This window comes from Myotis yumanensis, unplaced genomic scaffold (genome assembly GCF_028538775.1).
Source record: "Myotis yumanensis isolate MYYU_CA2020_CCGP unplaced genomic scaffold, mMyoYum1.0.hap1 SCAF_9, whole genome shotgun sequence".
NCBI classification, from domain to species: domain Eukaryota; kingdom Metazoa; phylum Chordata; class Mammalia; order Chiroptera; family Vespertilionidae; genus Myotis; species Myotis yumanensis.
In genome coordinates, this window is record NW_027223760.1 from 23259879 (window position 1) to 23281615 (window position 21737).

General features: G+C 35.7%; 1 protein-coding gene and 1 pseudogene across 2 annotated transcripts in view; both read right to left on the reverse strand.

Moving 5' to 3' along the window:
• UBE2H (ubiquitin conjugating enzyme E2 H) overlaps positions 1-21737 on the reverse strand; it is a 106876-nt gene that overhangs the window by 34937 nt on the left and 50202 nt on the right. The window contains exons 2-3 of one of the 2 annotated variants that reach the window (XM_070423890.1): positions 8856-8932; positions 8186-8260 (exon numbers count right to left, since the gene is read on the reverse strand). In XM_070423890.1, coding sequence (XP_070279991.1) covers positions 8186-8260; positions 8856-8932 — 152 coding nt within the window. Of the gene's footprint in view, positions 1-7244; positions 7378-8185; positions 8261-8855; positions 8933-21737 lie in introns of those variants that run through there. The other variant, XM_070423889.1, reaches the window with a different exon arrangement.
• Positions 1976-2149, reverse strand: LOC139017152 (U2 spliceosomal RNA; annotated as a pseudogene).

Genomic DNA, 21737 nt, shown 5'->3' on the forward strand with positions numbered 1-21737 from the left:
TGCCTTCCTCTCTGAAATCAATAAAAAATATATTAAAAAAAAAAGTATGCTCAGCCCAGATGGTGTGGCTCAGTGGTTGAGCATCAACCTATGAACCAGGAGGTCACGGTTCAATTTCCAGTCAGGACGGGCTATAGGGGTCAATGGGAGAAAAAGGGGGACATATGTAATACTTTCAACAATAAAGATTTTAAGATAAATAAACAAAACAAGCAAAACCTCCCTTATATCTTCCTCTTGGTATCATGCACATTTGTATGATTTCCTTAATTTAGCCAATTTCTTCAAAGCAATGTATATCTACATGGGAGTTTTTTCTCAGCTTTGGCCTCTTCATCCAAAACCATGATCCAAATTACGAGTATCTCTACTCTTTCCCTACATCAGTCAAGTGACCATTAAAATATGCTTAAAATCTTTCAATGGCTTTCCCATTTCATTAAAAATGAAACTCAACCTTTTAACCTGGCCTTAAAAGCCCTAGGAGACCGTCAGCTGCCCGACATAAATCTTTTTAAAAATTCATCCTGAAAAACTTCATTTTCAAAACATCAGTAAAAAGAACTTTTGCCAATTTTTACATTCTCATAGCATTATCTAGAAAGTTTATAAAACTTCCCTATTAGAAATTTGTTTCTCTCTACTGGAATTCAAAAGCTATAGATCACTATCAGAGTAGCAATTACTTAACTGTTTGAGACAGGAATTAAATTCAAACGCAAGTTCATGAAAGTAGAGAACTATACAGGTGACCTTAATGGAATTATGCTTTCTCAGTCTAAGAATTCATTCTGTTTGTGGAAATACGGTGGTTCAAGCAGGCCTTTATTAAATGACTAATCCAAAACCTCTCATGAATGACACACACCCCTCTAATCTAAATTCTGGTCCATCCCTGACGAAACTTAAGTTACTCAAACTAGTTCCTGAAGGAATATAATGTTTCCACCTATGAAGACACAAAATAAAATGGTAAATATTCTAAACTTTATAGTTAGTTTAGTTATACCATATTAGAAGACTCCATTCTAAAGATATTGTGAGGTAATTTCTGGTCATAGACAAATAAAAATAATAATGCCAGAAGAGTATGCCATTTGGGCAGTAAAGGAGGTTTAATCAGCCCAGCCAGTGTGGCTCAGTGGTTGAGCACTGACCCATGAACCAAGGGGTGGGGGTAGGGTGGGGTGTGTAGGAGGCAGCCAATAAATGATTCTCTCTCATCACTGATGTTTCTCTCTCTCCCTCTCTCTCTGAAATCAATAAAAAAATGTTTTTTTTAAAAAAGGTTAAATTGTTTCCCTGAATTGCTGGCATAAGTAAAAAGAATATGATGCAATGATTATTAGAGCATCTTTTAATTAAGAACCGATGGCAGCCCTGGTTGGTGTGGCTCAGTTGGTAGGAGCATTGTCCTGTACACTGAAAGGTTGAGGGTTCAATTCCCAGTCAGGACACATACCAGTAACCAATTGATGTTTCTCTCTCACATCGGTGTCTCTGTCTCTCTCTCCCTTTTCCCCTCTCCCTAGAAATCAGTGTACTTGTCCTCGGGTAAGGATTAGAAAAAAACAAACAAAAAAACCTACAGCAAATTGGGAGATTAAGAAAGGGACTCTGACATGTTATTTAATCTAGTTTCCCTTGGAACAGGATGATCTAAACCATCCTATTTAAATGAAAATCTGACCTAATTGTGAAGGCCATTAGTATAGTGTCATATAGTATTTTAACTATTATTATTGCCTATGACTTTTTCACTTTGTCTCCATTTACTCAGTGGGTGTGGCTTATTCATGCTATATGCTACTGACATCAAATTCCACTGCAGAATGAGCAGAGGTTTTTCCTGGGCATTCTAATCAGCATTCAGCAAACCATTAAGTGGTCCCTCCAAAATCCTGTTCTCAACCAACCATTCCTCTACATGCTCAGCTTTGGTATCATCAAATTGCAGTCCAGACACACAGCCTGCAGTACATACAGCCTGCCCCTGGGAGAGGCTGTTCCTCACTGTTAGTATAGAGATACACATAAACAGTATTTCAAAAGTTAGTTTCTAGACTTGTTAGCTGGATCTTACAACACAGTTTTCTATTTAAAAAAAAGTATACTACACTTGATCTTAGCCAAAAGGCCGAGAAGCGATTAAAAAAAAAAAAAAAAGTATAAAGAGTGACCGAGTACCCAGACTGGTCATAAGGTTATTTACAAAAGATTCTAAAATATTCTATAGTTCTATCTGAAATTAGTAGAATGCAGTTCTGTTACTATATTAGCCAGTAATAATTTAAAAATAAGGTTAAATGACAACTCTCTTAAATGCAAGTGTTTAAGTAAAGTAGGTATGATCTGATGAAGACTACGGTATATCCTGGAGGGGACTTCAAGGTACTTTCAAGACCATTAGACACTAAAAAACTCAAATTTACTATTTCGTGTCTATATTTTATTAGAAGATATATTATATTTTCCCTCAGTTTTAATAAAAGTAGTACTGTTGTTACTATTAGCTATGTACAGGGCCCTTTTTTAGTTCAAATGAAGAGAAAAATTGAGCAAGGGGGAAAACAAGTGGAACAGTCAGACTGAAGAGAGAAGTAGTAGGAACTGCTGGAGACAACAGCGCAAGAGACGGGAAAAGGTAAGCAAAGAAAGGAGTAAAAAATAGTTAAGTGTAAAGACAGTACACTAAACTATAGTCAGAAAGACAAAGGAAAGAAAACAGTATTTACACTTATGCACATAAACAATTAACATTGAAAGGAAAAAAGAAAGGAAGCTGGTGGGAAACGGTGTGTGTGTGTGGGGCAACAGGTCCTTAGCAAGCCACCAGGTGGGAATTCTGGCCACAGATAGCTTGATGGCTTTCTAGAGCAGAAGACAAGAAAAGTATAGGCTCATACAAGGATGCAGACAGGATATTTAAAAAACATGTATTTGCCATATGTTTAAAAACATTTACTTTCAGAATAAAAGGGAACTTGTAGAATATTTGGAAATTTACAGAAAAATGTCTTTAATATACTCAATATTTTGTCATTCATACTTGGAATTTACATGGAAAAAAATAGTTACACTATATAAAGTTACACATTTTTCTGTGTGTACCTTTAAAGATGTGTTAAAACATGAGTAAAGGCTGTAAAACGTTTTGTTCATTAGGCTGTAACATAATTTAACTGTTGTCAACTGGGTCATTTAGGTTGCTTCCAACTTTTAAGTTTTAAAAACAACACTGCAATGTACATATTCTTGCACAATAATCTTAGAGCACATCTCTGAATATTTCCTTTAGATAATTTAATTTTTAAGTAAAATGACCCAAAAAATATAAAATCTTTATCGATCAGTATGTCCGGCTAGGTTGGCTACATCTCATACCTTTTACCAATAACATCTAAACTATCAATTTGATAAGTCATATATTCCCTCATTAATAAATCTGCATTATGTGATTAGACATAAAACCATTTTATATCCTGTGCTTATTGGTTATTCTTTATTTTTATAAATAATTGCTTTATATTACCCTCTTTATGAAATCACTTATTTACTTCACCCCCACAGCAACTGCAAGTCTATGTTTTCTTTGGAAAAAGCTTTCTCTTACTAGATGAGCACATCTGTAATGGCTGACTACTGAGACTCTGAAGTATGGAATATGGCAGTCTCTGTAGCAACTTCTTTGCTTAGAACAAAATCTTCATGGACTGAAAATTACTTGGGGTTTCAAAAGAGAATGTCTACAGATCTCATGTGCACTTTCACATCTCTGAAGCTTTGTAAAGACTATATTCTCAACACATGAAACACGTATCTCCATACTCTCTCTCTCCCTCAAATGAGACGCTGCCTCACCCCTCTCCTAAAAAGCAATGGCACACTGTAACTAAAACATATGCAATATTTTATTGATTGATATATTTTATTTATATTCATCTATTGATATATTCTCTCCCTAACTAGTGAAAACCTTAAACCTTCCTAATTATCCAGTAGAATGCCAAACATCCTGAGTATTTTATACACTGATCAATATCAAACATGCAGAGTTCATTTAATTATAATATCGCATTTTCTAGAAGAGGAAGCCACAGTTCAGATGGTATCATTCTCACGGTCAAGGAAAACCAGGGCCAGAATCACTCCACTGACCAATCACATTCTCCTAACGCTACAGTTGGAGACACCCTGCAGCACTGCTAAGCATTCTAGGAATGTTTCTGAATGAGAAAGATAAAAGTAAGTGAACTTTCAAATAAATCAGAACTGAAAGAATCAAAGATGATTTATTTCAAAGCAGTCCACCAGGAAAACTAAGCAAATATTTCAATGATGTTAAAGGGATTAAAGGAGTTTTATAATTTCTCCTTGAAAACTCCCATAGGGTCAGTTTATAAGAAAATCATAATCCTTTACTTAAGTCAATTTCATAATCATACATAATTTTTTACTCCAATTAATGATACTCAGTTTTCCCATTCACCTTGTTCTCTGGGATTAAATGACCATTAGCCATTCCAAAATTTATATCCAGCCTCAAAGCATCAAGATTTGCCATCATTTACGATATTCAAAGAGAAAGTAAAATTCCAAAAGATGAGCTTAAGATGTTTGGAACAATGATGGCATTGTAAGAGTAAATTCATAACCTCCCAAAGTGTCTATTTATATTCCTTTTCTTTCCAAAGAGGATTTGAGGTAGCTTTATTACTATTTTGAAAAAAACATTTAAATATGCAAATTGGTTTTAAAAGGAAATTTTTAGTTATACCTCATGAAATCATGTAAATACTGAAAACTCTCTCAAATTATGTTTGGAGGACACCCCAAAGATAAGCATGTCAAATTATATTGAACATATACTTAAATATGCAGAAAAATATTTTAAAGTACATACACCAGAATGTAAATAATGATATCCAGTGAGGGATAGGATTATGAGACATTTTAATTTTTGCTCACCTGGACTTTCTTACATTCCTACTATGGATATGGAGCATTTATACAATTAAAAAGTATATATATATATATATATATATATATATATATATACACACATTTATATTTATATATAAATATAAAACAAAAAAATATGTTCATATATATTTTTAATTCCAAGATCTAGGTATTAAGGAGGCTTAATCTAAATTTATACATCTTAATATTTAAGAGCTCAAAATTTGGCTCAGGAAGGAGTGTATGCCTGCCTAGACCCTGTAAGAGGCAGGGTTTATAAAGAACATTGAGGCTGGGTTTTTCTTATCTCCTTGCCCTTCTGTATAATTCTAAAACTATCTATATTACTTGAAAAGGAAGCCTTGCTTATTCTAAGTGAGCCACTACCCCTTGAAGTGTTTAAAGCACATTCCAACAGTAATTACATTGTTGATGACCTGAAAATGGGTCACCCCACACAACTGATTAAAACTCTCTTATGCAATCTTTCTTTGGAGGAAACAAGGGCAGCTTGTACAAATATTTCAACTATATCTACTTCCTTAAGAGAAGATGGTACACATTTGTAGGTATTACAAAGTTCTAAAAGCATTCAGAAATGCAAAGGAAAAATTATGAAGAAGTTAAATTAGCCTAGTCATTTGTCTCAACCAATTTCACATTACATCATTAATATAAGAAAGTGCATAGGTTTCTGCTACATCGTTAGTTAATAAATTAACAATGTCTACAGTGTAGATATTTTCACTTTGAAAGTTATGATGGCCGAAACCAGTTTGGCTCAGTGGATAGAGTGTCGGCCTGCGGACTGAAAGGTCCCAGGTTCGATTCCGGTCAAGGGCATGTACCTGGGTTGCGGGCACATCCCCAATGGGAGATGTGCAGGAGGCAGCTGATCGGTGTTTCTCATCGATGTTTCTAACTCTCTATCTCTCTCCCTTCCTCTCTGAAAAAAATCAATAAAATATATTTAAAAAAAAAAAAGAAACTTATGATGAAACAATTTTATTACCTGAAAAAGTATGTTAAGACAAGATTTGAGAAATAACTACATTTCTTCAGGATACATATAATTGCATTTCTATAGATTCACTGTTCGTTTCAACAAGGTATACTGTTTCTTTTCTGATTAGAAATCTAGGGTAACAAAACTAGATTTAGCATGCCAATTTTTAGTCTAAGTAAATAGGTCTAAGTAAATTTATGAAATGTCTTTGAATGAATTTATATGGTTTGGAATTCTGTTTGTAAAGGTTTAAAGACTACATCACTCAACTGCATAAGGGTTTAAAATACCTACATAAAGAAACACCCTAAAGTCTAGAAGTAAATGGGGGACAGGGTAGCACAACATGATAGAAATGTTGTCCCAAACTGAGTGGAACCTACTACCCTACAATGGCACTGGGATAGGGCTGTTGCCAACCACACAGATAGTAAAGCAGATATCCTGTCTCAAAGACAACACCTCACAGCTCCCTCCTAGTTCAACAGTTGATAACTCTGAAGCTTAGAGACCCTTGTAGCAATGGGGATACTTCCAATTCAATTATCCACAAAGTATTTCTTCTCAATTACTGAGTTTAGAAAACTCACCCAAGAGACCATAAGAGGAAATCACCAGTCTGTTCTTCAAATGAAAACTAACAGTTCCTAGCTTGAGAAGAAATGAGAGATGCTCTGTAGCATTTTTATAGCATAAAGCTCTAAAGCATACAAAACAGCTAAATGTCAGGGGAGAGGCTGCTGCATTCAACTGAGAATTAGTCTGTGACTATCCTAACTTTTCTGCATTATTTATCCTAGGCAGAATTGTGGGGGCTTAAAAATCAAAGCATAAAGCTCAGAATGTCTTTGATCTACCTCTTTTAAAAACCCTATTGTTGGGGCAGGCGAATGTGTCTAATCTCCTATTAGTTCCAAAGACAAGTCCACAGCAGCAGCAAGATGTTTTAAATCAGGCAATTATGAGCATGAGGCTCGGTGTGACTGTCAGAGAATGTCCAATATATTCCAATTTTATATTCTCCTTTTCTTAAAATTGGCCAATATTTTAGAATATTTTAAAATAATCTACAGAATGAAATTTTTAAAAAATGGCTTAAGCCATAGACAGTTTGGCTCAGTGAATAGAGCGTCGGCCTGCGGACTGAAGGGTCACAGGTTCAATTCCAGTCTAGAGTTGTAGTCATTACAATCAGGCAAAGGGTATATTTAAACATCTTCTGTCACACTATGGAAGCCCCATAAAACGTCACTGATTAATTTAACCAGTGACCTACCTATAGATGGAGATTTGAAAGGGTATTTATCAGGAAGATCCACTCTAACTTTCCATACTCCGCCTTCTACTGGGCTCAACCCCCAGTAGAAGGCATGCAGGAGGCAGCCAATCAATGATTCTCTCTCATCACTGATGTTTCTCTCTCTCTCTCTCCCCCTCTCCCTTCCTCTCTGAAATTAATAAAAATTATATTTTTAAAAACTGGTTTAAGTTACTACCTTAGCTAAATTACTACCATTTTATAATCTCAAAATAATTAAGGTGTCAACCTTCAATCAGATATACCTCTATTGCATCTGACACAAAAATACCTAAATTGCCACAAGGGCCTTACTGGAGGTGACACCTTAAAAATATCACCCCTTTGGGCAGAAGGAAGATGAAGGTGAGGAAAACTTCTTTATACAATCTCACTGGGGTTGCTACGTGAGTTTCTTCAGCTGTTTAAAGGACTAAAGATTAGGAGTGAAGAGAACTGAAAATGGTCATTTCATTGTTAGGTACCCAGAGCTAGAGTGAAAAAAACAACAACAAAGTAGGATACAGAGAGGATTTTTAAATGACAGAATTAAAATAGAAACTATATAGTATTAATTCCAACAATCTGGCATTTAAAATGAAATTTAAGATATATTTATTATTGTATTGCTTGTAGCCTGAATAGACAGTGAGTGAGCCTTATAATTGTTTAATCTGACCCTGAAAAAAAAATCTAGAGTTGTAGTCATTATAATCAGGCAAAGGGTATATTTAAACATCTTCTGTCACACTATGGAAGCCCCATAAAACGTCACTGATTAATTTAACCAAAGTAAAAAAAGGAAAAATTCAGTTAACAAGCCATTTCTGGAATTATCTCCCACAAAACATAGGATTTTTTTTTTCTTTTTCTCTTTAATATCAAAACTCTTTAAGGAGAGAAACTGGGTAATTACCTACCTATAGATGGAGATTTGAAAGGGTATTTATCAGGAAGATCCACTCTAACTTTCCATACTCCGCCTTCATAAGGTGCTAAAAGAAAAGTAAAAGTGTTACACATTAAAATGTCTCCAAATTAGAAAATAAACCCGTGTAAATTAAACATTAAATCCTAATCTCTTTTGATAACCTTGCAAATTCCCTTGAGAGTCAGGGACCTCTTATATTTCTATGTTCAGATTAAAGTACTTTTCTTTAAAAATCTAGAGTTAGAAAATGAGAAAAGATTCACTTTCTCCCTTCAGGTTACCTGATTCTTTAAAATATTAAACACTACCCAATTATTTGGTAAGTAATAACCTCTTATCTCAATCCAACCCATGCCCCCTCCCAAACACACATATCATAAACAAAAATAAAACAACAAAACACATTTCCCTAAGCCATCATTATAGTCATCCATACAAAACCCAGAATTCACAGTTCATGTTTAATACTGTCACATACAGATAAGAGAGAAAAGCATATGAAGTAACTATGATAACAGCGAGATTTCCTCTCCGGTTCTAAAGTTCAAAATTTACTTTTCAAAAACCACATATATCACCACCTGTCTTGGATATTTTCATTGTCTATTAAAGAGACTAAAACCTGTAATAGAAGAACACAGACCAACGCATGTACTTACTTCCTTGTGGTCCATAAAACTTCACTACAAATTCATTGAGTCCTCCCAGGATCGTAACCTCATGCTTACTCTCAATGCTAAGGTGGAAGGTAAAGGAAATCACACAGGCTTTATATTATCTAGAAGAACTAAAGATGACATCTTAGTTATGCCATTTTAAGTGTCACCAACATTTATATAAAACTGATGAAATATTTAAGAGATATAATAAATCTGGTAATTTAGAAGGCAATATATACTCTTGTGAAAAGCATATGAATGGGCTTTAGATTCAGAAACTGGAGTGCAAATCCCAGAACTGCCGTTTACTGGGTTTGTGGGCCTGGACAAAATAATGTGAACTCACTCCCAGAGTCTTTGTTCTCTCCTTACAATTCAGGAAAACACCATTTCATAGGATCAAATGGGCTAAATATGTAAAATGCATGAGACGGCTTTTTGTACATCCTGCACATAAATGAAAAACAGGTACTTAATTTTTCTCCCCTCATACTCTCTCCTTTCTAGCTGATCCCCAATGAGCCTTTAACATAAACCCATTATCCCCCTTTAGTCGAATTCAAATACTCAGGGAAAACACCAATTCTCCTAAACTAAAAATGCTATGCTCCCAAAATTATGGATGTACTAAGAAAAGTCCCCACAATTTTCTCCCTGGCTTAGCAAATTGTCAAAATACAGACACAACCTTGCTACAAGTACTGTGCTACCAAATGCAAAAGACCAGCAAAATAAACAAATAATAGTTTAAATCTTGTCTGAAGTGTTTCTTTTCACCTACTCTTCCCCTCCCTCCTGAACCTCCATCCCCCTTAGACTGGGGGACTCTGGGGCTATAATCACAAAGGACTAACACTTCTGTGTTCTCTTCCTCAAAAACTTACCTTTCCTTGAGATTCTCACCCCTTTCAGGTACTAGGATTCAATTACACAAACCAAACCAATCCATTTCAGTAGAGGAGAGGGCTACTGGTATAGTATCTGTTTTATGTCTCTGCTCTATGGTCTAAATAATAACTCTGATAGGAATTTTAGGTGGTGGTAAGGGCTTTGGGGAACTCACAAAGCCCACTCTAACGTTTATTTTTTTAAAAATATTTTTACTGATTTCAGAGAGGAAAGGAGAGGGAGAGACAGAATCATCAATGATGAATCATCGATTAGCTGCCGCCTGCACGCTCCGATTGAGCCCACAACCCAGGCATGTGCCCTGACCTGCTGATTCACAGGTCGACGCACAACCACTGAGCCACGTCAGCTGGGGGCCACTGTAACATTTAAAAAAATATATGACAGATTGGTCTCATCTGAATCAGCAGTACAAACTGCATGTACTATTATGCAAAAGAGAAATAATCCAAAAATTTTTTAAATGATCTCTTAAATAGAGAAAAAGTGTATTTTTAAAGGTTTGAAATGAAGTATTGGTCTCTCCAATCCTGTATTGTAGGCCACAGAACAGAGAGACCAGGGTTATTTTTGGCAAAGTCTTGTTGAAGAGCCTTGAACAATATCCACTACAGACATTAAATAAAATGATTTAGTCTATGCTAAGTTGATCTAACTACTTTAGTAACATGCACACTGAAAGGATTCAAACAGTATCCATAGTTGAAAACTGACTTTATGTCTCATGGTCAAATGACACATACATGTATGCTTTGATATACTACATTCTTCCTGACCAGTCACCCTCTGACACCTGCAAAATATTCCAAAGCTAATGCTAGTGAAATAAATAGAAGCGTACATGTTTAAATTGTTTTAAAACTTTAAAAGTACCCTTGTGTTAGTGAAAGAAGTCAAATATAGTTACAATAAATATTAAATATAACCAATAAAGTCATCAAAGAAAACACTTAAAAAAAAAATCTTGGGGGTAAAAAGGCTTTCCCAAGACTGGCACCAAAGCCAGAAACCACAGAGGAAAAGAATAGCAGATGCAAGCACACACACACACATTTAAAACTTCTATACTGTAAAAGACAGTTAAATCAAAGGACAAACTAAGAAGAAAAAGAAGTATAGCATATGACTAAAAATTTTATTTAAAAAAAATGAGTTGTTACAAAGCAGTAAGCAAAATTAGAAACACCCCAACAAAGAAAAGGCCAGAATAGCAAAGTTAACAGAAGAAAATTCAAATGAGCAAAATTAAGCTATAAAAAGTTCAACTCAGTTTAGAAATGAGACATCTTTCACTATAAATTGATAAAGATGAAAGCTAGATAAAACCTAGTGTTCAGTGGAGTATGAATCAGTATTCCTGAGGACAAATTTAGCACTATATCCCAAAACTTAAAATTAATTTACTCTTTTATTCAAATTCCACTCCTATGAAATTATGCTTCAAAAACAACCAGGCACTGCTGGTGGGAGTATGAAATGGTTTCAATCACTGGATACTTGACGCTGTAAAGCTGCACATATGCACACCCTATGCCCACCAGTGCTTCTCCTGACACATATGTATAGATCGGTTCACCACAACACATGCCTAAGGATGTTTATAGCACTATTTGTAATATTCAAAAATTAGGTTACAACCCAAAGGTTCATCAACTATAAAAAGTATAAATTATGGTACATACAGTCACCCAACAGACTATCATATACCCCCCAAAAATGAACTGCCACACATAAACGTATGATATTCGTCTCACAGATATAATAGTGAAAGAAATGATATACCAAGGAGCATACACAGTAAGATTCCATTTACACACATTTCAAACAGGCTAAATGAATCAATGATGTTTAGATAGGATAGTGGTTAGGCTAGTGGAGACTGTGATAATTGGAAAAGAGCTTTGAGCACCCTCAGGGACTTTGAGGGCGCTAGTTACACCTTTATTGTTCCATTTATCATTGAGCTACAAAAATTATTTATGCAGTTTTTGTATATATTTTATTAATAAAAAGTTCTAAAGACAGTGTGCCTGGTGCTATGTTTATTAAAATTTTTAAATGGAAATAATCTAAATATTTATCAATAGGATACTGGTTAAATGAATTATAAACCATTTATACAATGGGCTGCTACCAGTGTCTACCTCTACCCACCCAGAGCTCCACTGATGTATGTTTCCACTCAATGTGGGATATCCGAAGCAATCAACTGAATATAGTAGTACAGATAAAGATATCCCAGCCATTAAACGAAACTAAACAAATTTACAAGGATAATGAAAGAATGGAGTAAGGTAGAAGAGTAAATGAGTTTAACAAAAAGAAGTTGTAACCTAATTTTATAATATAAAAATCTGTAGAAGAAGAATCTATCGACCAAAACTAATATGCTATGAATGGCACTGATCTCTGGCAATTACTCTTCATTAATCATTTAAAATTATGAATTATCCACATGGATGTCTCTTCTAGAAAATTGAAGATATCTTTTCTATCCTTTACATGATGAATAAATCCAGGTTTCTTCCATTTTGTAGTCTGTTTGGGATACAGTCCATGCTTTTATCCATTTTCCAAAGAAGGTTCTCCTTTCCAAATAGTCACTCCAAATCTCTCTTCCATGATTAGAAATCAATGCTCCAAACCCCCTCTTTCCCATAATCCCTGATATAATCCACATGCCAGATATACTGGGTCTGTCTTTACACACTATATTGTTAATCAGGGGTGGGGAACCTTTTTTCTGCCAAGGGCCATTTGGATATTTATAACATCATTCACAGGCCATACAAAATTATCAGTTTAAAAATTAACCTGCTATATTTGGTCAAACACTTAATTAACTCACCCCTAATGCCTTGGCAGGGCCAGACCAAATGATTTCTCGGGCTTTATATGGCCCAAGGGCCGGATGTTCCCCACCACTGCTGTAAATTAAAGAGTTATTATAGTCCATGTCATATAAAAAGCTAAAAGGAAACTAAGTGAAACCTTAAAAACTTCTACCAAGTTGGTAAAATGAGAAGCTATGCTAAATTTATGCTGCCTTGGAATGGGGTACAGATACTAAGTTAGATGGAAAAAAAGAATTTAAGTTTAGTTGAATGAAAAATTACATTAAAAATAAGCCATTCCATCATCACAAATGAATGACTTGTCCAAAAAATATATATAAAGTTACTAGACTGCTGTTACCATGTGTATTTATGGTAGAGGCCATGTCTTTCTCCTCTCTGCTGCAAGGTCAAGGGTAAGGAAGGCAATGAGAAGTCAGGACACAATGACAAAAGTAATGATCTATTTCTAAGATGTGCTTGTCAGGCTAGCAGACTGGTGAGAACTCACTAGAAGCTTCCTTCATTACTTTCTCAATTTCAAAGCTTGAAAATATCCTTCAGATATTATTCTGGTAAACGTGTGTTAAACCCATAAAATTACATTTTACTTATCTCTCATCTAAGTTATTTGTGAAATATTGCTTTTTTTGTTAATCCTCACCCAAGGATATTTTTTTTCCACTGATTTTTAGAGATAGAAGGGAAAGGGGGTTGGAGGGAAGAGAGGGAGAGAGATAGAAATTAATGTGAGAGAGACACATCAATTTGTTGCCTCCTGCATGCTCCCTGACCAGGGCCAGGAATTGAATCTGCAACCCAGGTACATGCCCTTGACTGGAAATCAAACCCACAACCCTTTCAGTGCACAGGCCGATGCTTTAACCACTGAGAAACACTGGCCAAAGCAACAAAATACTGCTTTTTATTTACTTATCATTTCACTATTAAAAAATAGTATCAGCATTTTTCAGTAGACTAATGATTAACATTCCTAGGAACCCAAGTTCATTTTACTTTTAAAATGCCAGCCACCCACTGCCTTATTTTCCCTGAATGGCATTATGATTATACAATCTAATATTTAAAGGCTAATGCCAAACTGTCAAGAGATAACTGACATTCTTGGCAAAACATGTCTATCAGGATTTTAGAAATGATTTTTATATAGTTCTGGAATTTTCCAGAAAGGGAGCCAAGGTGTAAGCCTGTGTCGCAGGACTGGTGTTAACTGATCAAGGACCTAGGATTCAGACAGCATTGTTTCCGAAGTTTACTAATAATGAGTTTATAAAATAAAAGAAGGTGGTCTCTCTGAACTATATCCATACAATTGAGGAACTGGGGTGAAGAAATGTGCTTCTCTGAAGAAGGTAGAAGCAATTTGTACACTACTCTCTTTCTCTGTATGTTCAGACCAGTTTGTTGACAATTCTCCTTGAAATTAATCACATTACAGAAGTTGAAGAAACTCAGCAACCTTCACTACCTTGTTGTCTTGAAAACAGCATGATATATTCGTTAATCTGTTAATGTGCAAAATACCATAAAAATAATACTTTGGGGTTATGTTTATAAAGAATCCTTCTCACCCTACCTGGTTTGGCTCACTGGATAGAGAGTTGGCCTGCGGACTGAAGGGTCCCAGGTTCGATTCTGGTCAAGGGCACATACCCGGGTTTCGGGCTCGATCCCCAGTAGGGGGCGTGCAGGAGGCAGCCGATCAATAATTCTCTCTCATTCTTGATGTTTCTATCTCTCTCCCTCTCCCTTCCTCTCTGAAATCAATAAAAGTATATATATATTTTTAAAATCCTTCTCTTTTAGAGTTATAAATGGAAATATTTACAAATACATTATGTCTTGGATTTGCTTCAAAATAAGCCAATCTAGTGCCACTGGTGTGGCTCAGTGGTTGAGTGTTGACCTGTAAACCAGGAGATCACGGTTTGATTCCCGATCAGGGCACATGCCCAGGTTGTAGGCTCAATCTTCATTACTGGGCATGCAGGAGGCAGCCAATCAATGATTCTCTTTCATCATTGATGTTTCTATCTTTCCCTCTCCCTTCCTCTCTGAAATCAATAAAAAACATTAAAAAAAAAAAAAAAAAAAAAAAAGCCAGTATGGCCCGGCCAGTGTGTTCAGTGGATTGAGCATCATCCCATGAAACAAGAGGTAGTCTGTTTGATTCCCAGTTGAGGCACATTGCCTGGGTTGCAGGCTGGATCCCCAATAGGAGGAGACAGCCAATTGATGATGTTTCTCTCTCCTTGAGTTTCTATCTCTCTATCCCTCTCTGTAAAAAAAAAAAAAAAAAAAAAAATCAATAAAAACATTATTAAAACCAAAAAAAAAACCAGTGTGGATAGAGTCAAGAGAGAAAGGTTTAGAAGAAATGGTATTGCCCTGAGTTGATAATTACTGAATCTGAGTAATGGGTACATGGGGGTTCATTCTATTGTTCTATTTTTATTTATGTTTGAAATATTCCATAATAAAAGTTCTAAAAAAATTAATGTAGTCAATATCATTAAATACTAAAGTATTTAACAAGCATAAACAATTTAGAAGAACTTAGCTACTATAGCTCTCTTGAAAGCTCATGAAATGATCCAACGTTTTCCTAAGATCCAATACATAGTCTGAGGAAGAAAAAAATAGCAAGTATATAAGAAAACAAAGACTTTATATTGAAAGATAAGACTAGTCTGGGGGGTGGGCAAAATGGGTGAAGAGAGTCAAAAGGTACAAACTTCCAGTTCTAAAATAAGTCATGTGGATGTAATGTACAGCTTGGCTATAATAGTAAATACTGTATTGCATAATTGAAAGTTGTTAAGAGTAGATCTTAAAAGTTCTCATCACGAAAAATTCTGTAACTATGTTATGATAGATGTTAAAACTAGACTTACTGTGATCATTTCACAATATATATAAATACTGTATCATTGTGTTACATACCTGAAACTAATATAATGTACATCAATTTAAAAAAATAAAATAGAATACTTTGCCAAGATAGTAAATCAATAGCTGATATTCTAGAAAAGTAAAATTTCAGTGCCTTCAAAAGGATGTCTAAGAAAAATCCAACCACACTGAGGGAAGATGAACATGGCTTTTGAATATCTATGACAAACAGCCTCTGGGCAAAATAATAATTAAAGATGAATGTGCCTTTGTTTAAATTGTAAGGAAAAATAGTCATGTACAATAAGCAAAGGCTCCTGGTTGAGAGGCAGTTTAATTTTTTTTTTTAAGTTTTTTAAAGGTTAGTGTTGGTCATATTAAGAAGACAGGGAATTCCATTCAAAGGAGAAATAAAAGCTACTGAGAAAATAGACATGTGAAAAAGAATAAAAGACAGAAAGAGGGAGGGAAAAGGCTTCTACCAGTGATGAAATACATACATATAAAGAATAAGAGTAAGGGCATCTTTTTATTCATTTATCTTGATCTGGGAGAGAAGCAATGATATAACATGAAGAGCAATTAACAAAACAACACCTGTGTCATAAGCTCAAGCAGTTTTAGTCCCTGCATCCTTCCCCCCAAAATATTTTAAGCTTTCTACAAAAATAGATACCTGTTATGCTGACTTAGCATCTATTCAATCCACAAAGGTCACAGACTCTGTTTCTATTAAAGTTGGTTTACTAAATATTCTACACATAAGTGCCTTAAGGAAAACAAAAACTCCTCTTACAACACAACCTGCCTTCAAGAAGCTTAAAATTTATCAAGGGAAGATGAGATCTGTCCACTAAGGAGTAAATGCTGAAAAGAGTTTGCATAAAATGCTACTAGAGTTTAGAGTAGGAAGAGATTTCTTACAGCTTACAGGCAAAGACAGCAATGGTTTGCCAAGGAAGCCAAGGATTTACACAGGCCTTAAAACCAGTGTGTGATTTGGACATGCAGAGGAGGGGGAAAGGCATTTAAAGCAAAGACAGAAAAGGCACAGAATAGGTCCAGAGAACAGGGACCACTGCATTTTTATTTTGATGAGTGGACCATGGGGAGAATTAGAAAGGAGGTCAAGACCAGATTATAAAGAGCCCCAAACAGATTTTATCAGGCAAACAGGGAGACAGTTGTTACTGCGCACATAACTGTGCTTTACAGAGATCACTGAGCTATATGTGCAGGACTGGCTGAAGGTGTGATCAACAGAATTAAAGCAAACAAGCAGAAGAGAAATGTTTAAGGTCTCAACTAAAATAACAGCCGTGGGAATGACTGGAGAGGATGAAAAGAAGACTTCAAAGGCTCTGCAACTGACTAGACATGGGACAGCCAGGAGAAAATCCAGTGTTGCTAGAATGTCTCATTTTCATGAGGAACCAAGAAACTAGAGTTCTATGTCAATCTCCTAATTTCAAAATGTAAACAAAGTACATGTGCTCCAATGTGAAGTTTCTGGGATCACCCTGTGTATAACAGCGCACAGCTGCATTCCCACCATCTAATATACTATGTAGTCTACAGGACTGTCTGGTTTGTGTACTGCTACATTTCTAGAGCCTAAAAGAGTTCTGGCACATTGTAGGCACACAAATTAATATTTATAAAATGAACACATGAATGAAGATGCAAGACAGCCACAATCTGAAGCTGCCAGTTTGAGATCTAAGAATAGTTTTAGCTTTGTCAGACAGGTGAAATGATACTATTAATAACAAAGTGGAACACAGGACAGAAGGAACAAGTTTTTTATGCAGGATGCTAAATTCAGTTTTGAACACATTAAAATTTAAAGTATAAATGTATAAACCAAGTGGCAATATGATAAGCAGACAGAAAACTCATTATTTAAAAGGAGTCACCTTGTAAACCACTAACTCTGAGCCTGTTTCCTAACCTCTAAAAAAGGTGAGGAAGATGAAATAAAAGATCTACAAAGGTACCTGACCCTACCTCTGACACAACAGGATTTTTTTTAATGTAAAAGAAGTACACAAAACTCTGACTAAATTAATTCCCATATGATATTGTAAAAACTTTGAGTGTTGCTTAGGAAGTTTTAATCATATGGGAATTAATTTGTATTTTGCCAGAAAAAAGAAAAAAAAAAGAGGGTAACCCTGGCTAATGTGGCTCAGTTGGTTGGAGCATCCTCCCATACACCAAAAGGTTTCAGGTTCGATTTCTGGTCAGGGCACATACCTAGATTGAGAGTTCAGCCACTGGGGTGCATATGAGAGGCAACCAATCAATGTTTTCTCTCTCTCTCTCTTCCTTTCTTTAAAATCAATAAAAATATATCCTTGGGTGAGGATTAAAAAAACATTCTAAGAAAGACATCCTCCAATAAACAAAATACATAAAGTAGGTAAGTTTTAGCTGTTCGTTTGCAGATTTACAACTAAGTTAGCTGAAGTTGCCAACAACCTCTGGGGGAGGTTTCATATTTAAAAAGAGCCATTTCAAAATAAGTATGTATTGTCCAGAAGTAAAGCAAAAAATTTTGACAATTTACTATCATATATGAAACACTTAAAGGCTCATTATCTAAGGGGTAAAGAGTAGTACATATTTTAATATTTTTATATAGATAAGTCACAAAATTTAGTTATACCCAGGAACCCAAAAATCACACTGCCTTAGAAAACAGTTTTTTCCCTGCTCAAGTGTTATGCTTTCACTTAAAGCTTCATGTCAGAAACAAAATAAACACTGGCAGGTTCCAAGTAAATGTTATTTTTTAAAATGAGAAAATCATCACTACTACTTAGTTCTTCCCTGGATGAATCATTCTGCAACCAGATTCCCAAATAGTAAGGTTAAAAAAATTTTTTTAACAAGTGAGTCATAAGTTAAGGAAAATACTTTTTTTCAAACAGATTTTAGAAAAAAAGTGTTTAAGATATACAGGAAAACTAACCCCACTCCACCCCCAACAAAATGTTTTATAAAGCAGATTTACAAAGTCAAATAGTCAGAGATAAACCAGCTGCAGAAAAAGTAACAGAGAAAAGCAAAGAAAAATATGGTAAAACGATGCCATCTTGTGATCAAAGAAATACAGTCAAAACATAAATAAAATTTATATTTTCTAAAAAGTTCATATTCCAGTTAAGTACCTCAAAATATTTAGAAATCAGAAGGCTATCAATAAAATAGAAATAGATCTTTAATAAACAAATATCACTGCTTTGCTATTTCACAGCAACAGTGAACCTTTGTTTACTTTTAACTGAAAATTTATAAATCCATGTATATAAACTAACAGTATATTAGCTAATTAAAAATATATTACTGTTAACTCATGAAAGGTTAATCAAAAGCTTAATTTTCACAATTTGGTTTCCTTGTTATAGCTTGATTCAAAGGTAGGAGATACAGTATGTTTAAAATAAATCATCTTCCCAAAGAATTGCATATTTTCTTAAGTGTAATGGCATTATGGTTATTTAAGAATACCCCTGGGATATGTCCTAAAATATTTCAGAAAAAAAGAGAAATAGGTATGTGAGAAAATACCAATTGCAAAATTTTAATTTGGGTAATGGGGATTCATTAAACTAACCTTTAATTTGTACACTTAAAAAAATCCTATATAATAAAAGCCTAATATGCTAAGGGTCTGACCATTTGACCAGTCGCTATGATGAGCACTAACCACCAGGGGGCAGACGCTCCAACAAGTAGGTTAGCTTGCTGCTGGGGTCCTGCCCATAGGGACTGGGCTAGACCCTGGAGCCCTCCTGTGGTCCCTCCCCGGTCCCCGATCGTGCACTGGTGGGGTCCCTCAGCCTGGCCTGCGGGGATCAGGCCGAAACCGAGAGGGTCCCAGATTGTGAGAGGGCACAGGCCAGGCAGAGGGACCCCAGCAGTACACTGGGCCTCTAGTCTCATAATAAAAATAAATTATTTGCCTTTATTTAATTTCCCACACCTACCATTTCTCCTTTTTTAAAATCAGAAAACTGATGTATATATCTGACTACACCAGTACTTCTATGAAAAGGTGATACTCACTGTCAAAGAACTATTAGCCAGTCAAACATCCAGTTTAAAATGTGCAAACTTGGAATACAACTCTGAATTGCAGAGAAAAAAAGATTCTCAGGACACAAGACACCCCAGGCACATCAAGTCCTCAATGAAAATCCAATCAAATGATCTAGAAAAACTCTTTAAAAATATATTTTTGGAAAAATTTTAGAAGGCACTAAGTTCCACATTAAAAGGTACTTAATCACAACTTCCAGTTTTTCTGTTCTCAGTATAGAGGTAGATGAACCCACTGTCCACATGTCAGAGAAGTGAAGAGAAGGAGCCCTGTCACTCCAAAGGCAGACTACCTAATCATAGTAGGCTAAAGAAAAACAAATCAAAACCTTAAGGATGACAACGGCATCATAGGCAGCATATAATTTCCCCATGATACAAAAAAATGCAAATAGCCAGGTAACCCTCTACAAACTCCTAATGGTAACAGCTATTTAAAATTCCGACCTCCCCTTCTGGGCTGTGCCTTCTATGCTTTTTGCTGCACCATCCACAAAGGACAAAGCACACCATGAAGTAGCTTCTCATAAATATTACTAAGCGAAATTTAATAGGGCTTTATGGAATACCTATGCAGTGCACTTGGTATTCATGCTTCCAATGTCCTTCTCTTCTCTGAAAATCTTTTGAGAACTTTACTTCCTTTATTCATTTTATTTATTATATAGTTTATTGATCTCAGAGAGGAAGAGAGAGGGAGAAAGAGATAGAAACATCAATGAGGAGAGAGAATCATTGATTGGCTGCCTCCTGTACGCCCCACACTGGGGACTGAGCCCACAACGCAGGCATGTGCCTGGACTGGGAATTGAACTGTGACCTCCTGGTTCATAGGTCGATGCTCAACCACTGAGCCACGCCGGCCAGACCACCTTTATTTATTTTAAATACACTGGACCAGTTTTTACCCTAACACCTAACATGTGGATTGCAATGAAAACAGTATTAAGCTAGGTGTTTAATAATCCTTACCCACAGATGTTCTAATCAAGGGACGTGAATCATTCACAGTAATCAGTGACATTTTAAAGAAAATTTTTCTTTGGCCCTCTTTAAATGACATATAATACAACTGCAAAGTGATACATAAAGAATTAATAAATACCAAACAGTGGTACCCATTTAGCAGACGAAGATTACAGAAGAGTGAAAAACAATGGATCACAGAAATGAGCAGAAGTGGGGGGGGTCTTAGCTATGTGGTCATCCTCTTAAGACTCAGGGGTCCTCAAACTACGGCCCGCGGGCCACATGCAAATACAAATATTGTATTTGTTTCCGTTTTGTTCAAAATAAGATATGTGCAGTGTGCATAGGAATTTGTTCATAGTTTTTCTTTTAAACTATAGTCCGGCCCTCCAATGGTCTGAGGGACAGTGAACTGGCCGGCCCCCTGTTTAAAAAGTTTGAGGACCCCTGTTTAAGTCAACACATCCCAAAGTCATGGAAATACTTAAAGATCCAGGTCCACAACTCAGGCCATGGCTCTTCTTCCTTTCTTTCTCTGTACTATGAGCTTGTATCTCTAGAGATCAATGATTCCCCATCATAATTTTATGACTTCAATAATCTCAAGGAAAATTTCTTATATAATTTTTTTATTGATTTCAGAGGAAGGGAGAGGGAGAGAGAGAAACATCAATGATGAGAAAAAAATCATTGATCGGCTGCCTCCTACACGCCCTGCATTGGGGATTGAGCCTGCAACTCGGGCATGTGCCCATGACCAGAATCAAACCCTGGACCCTTCAGTCCGCAGGCTGACACTCTATCCACTGAGCAAAACCGGCCAGGGCTCAAGGAAAATTTCTTAAAGCAAGCTCTTTCAAATGCAAATATACTGCCTGTAAACTCAAAGATAAGGGGGAAAAAATAACATACTGCGCATACAAACAATGACTTTACCCTTACAAATCATTGCTCTCAAGCTCTGGTCACAGCGCCTCCTCATTACCTAGTGCTTGTCCAGAACATTAATGACCGACGCCTGATTTTGGTACTGTTCCCTTTACTACTCCACATGCATAAACATAGAAAGTGTCGAATATTAATAACTTTGATTTCATAAAAATTATAAGGGAAAAGAAAGCAGCACAGACTCAGGCTTTTTAAAGCAGTAACT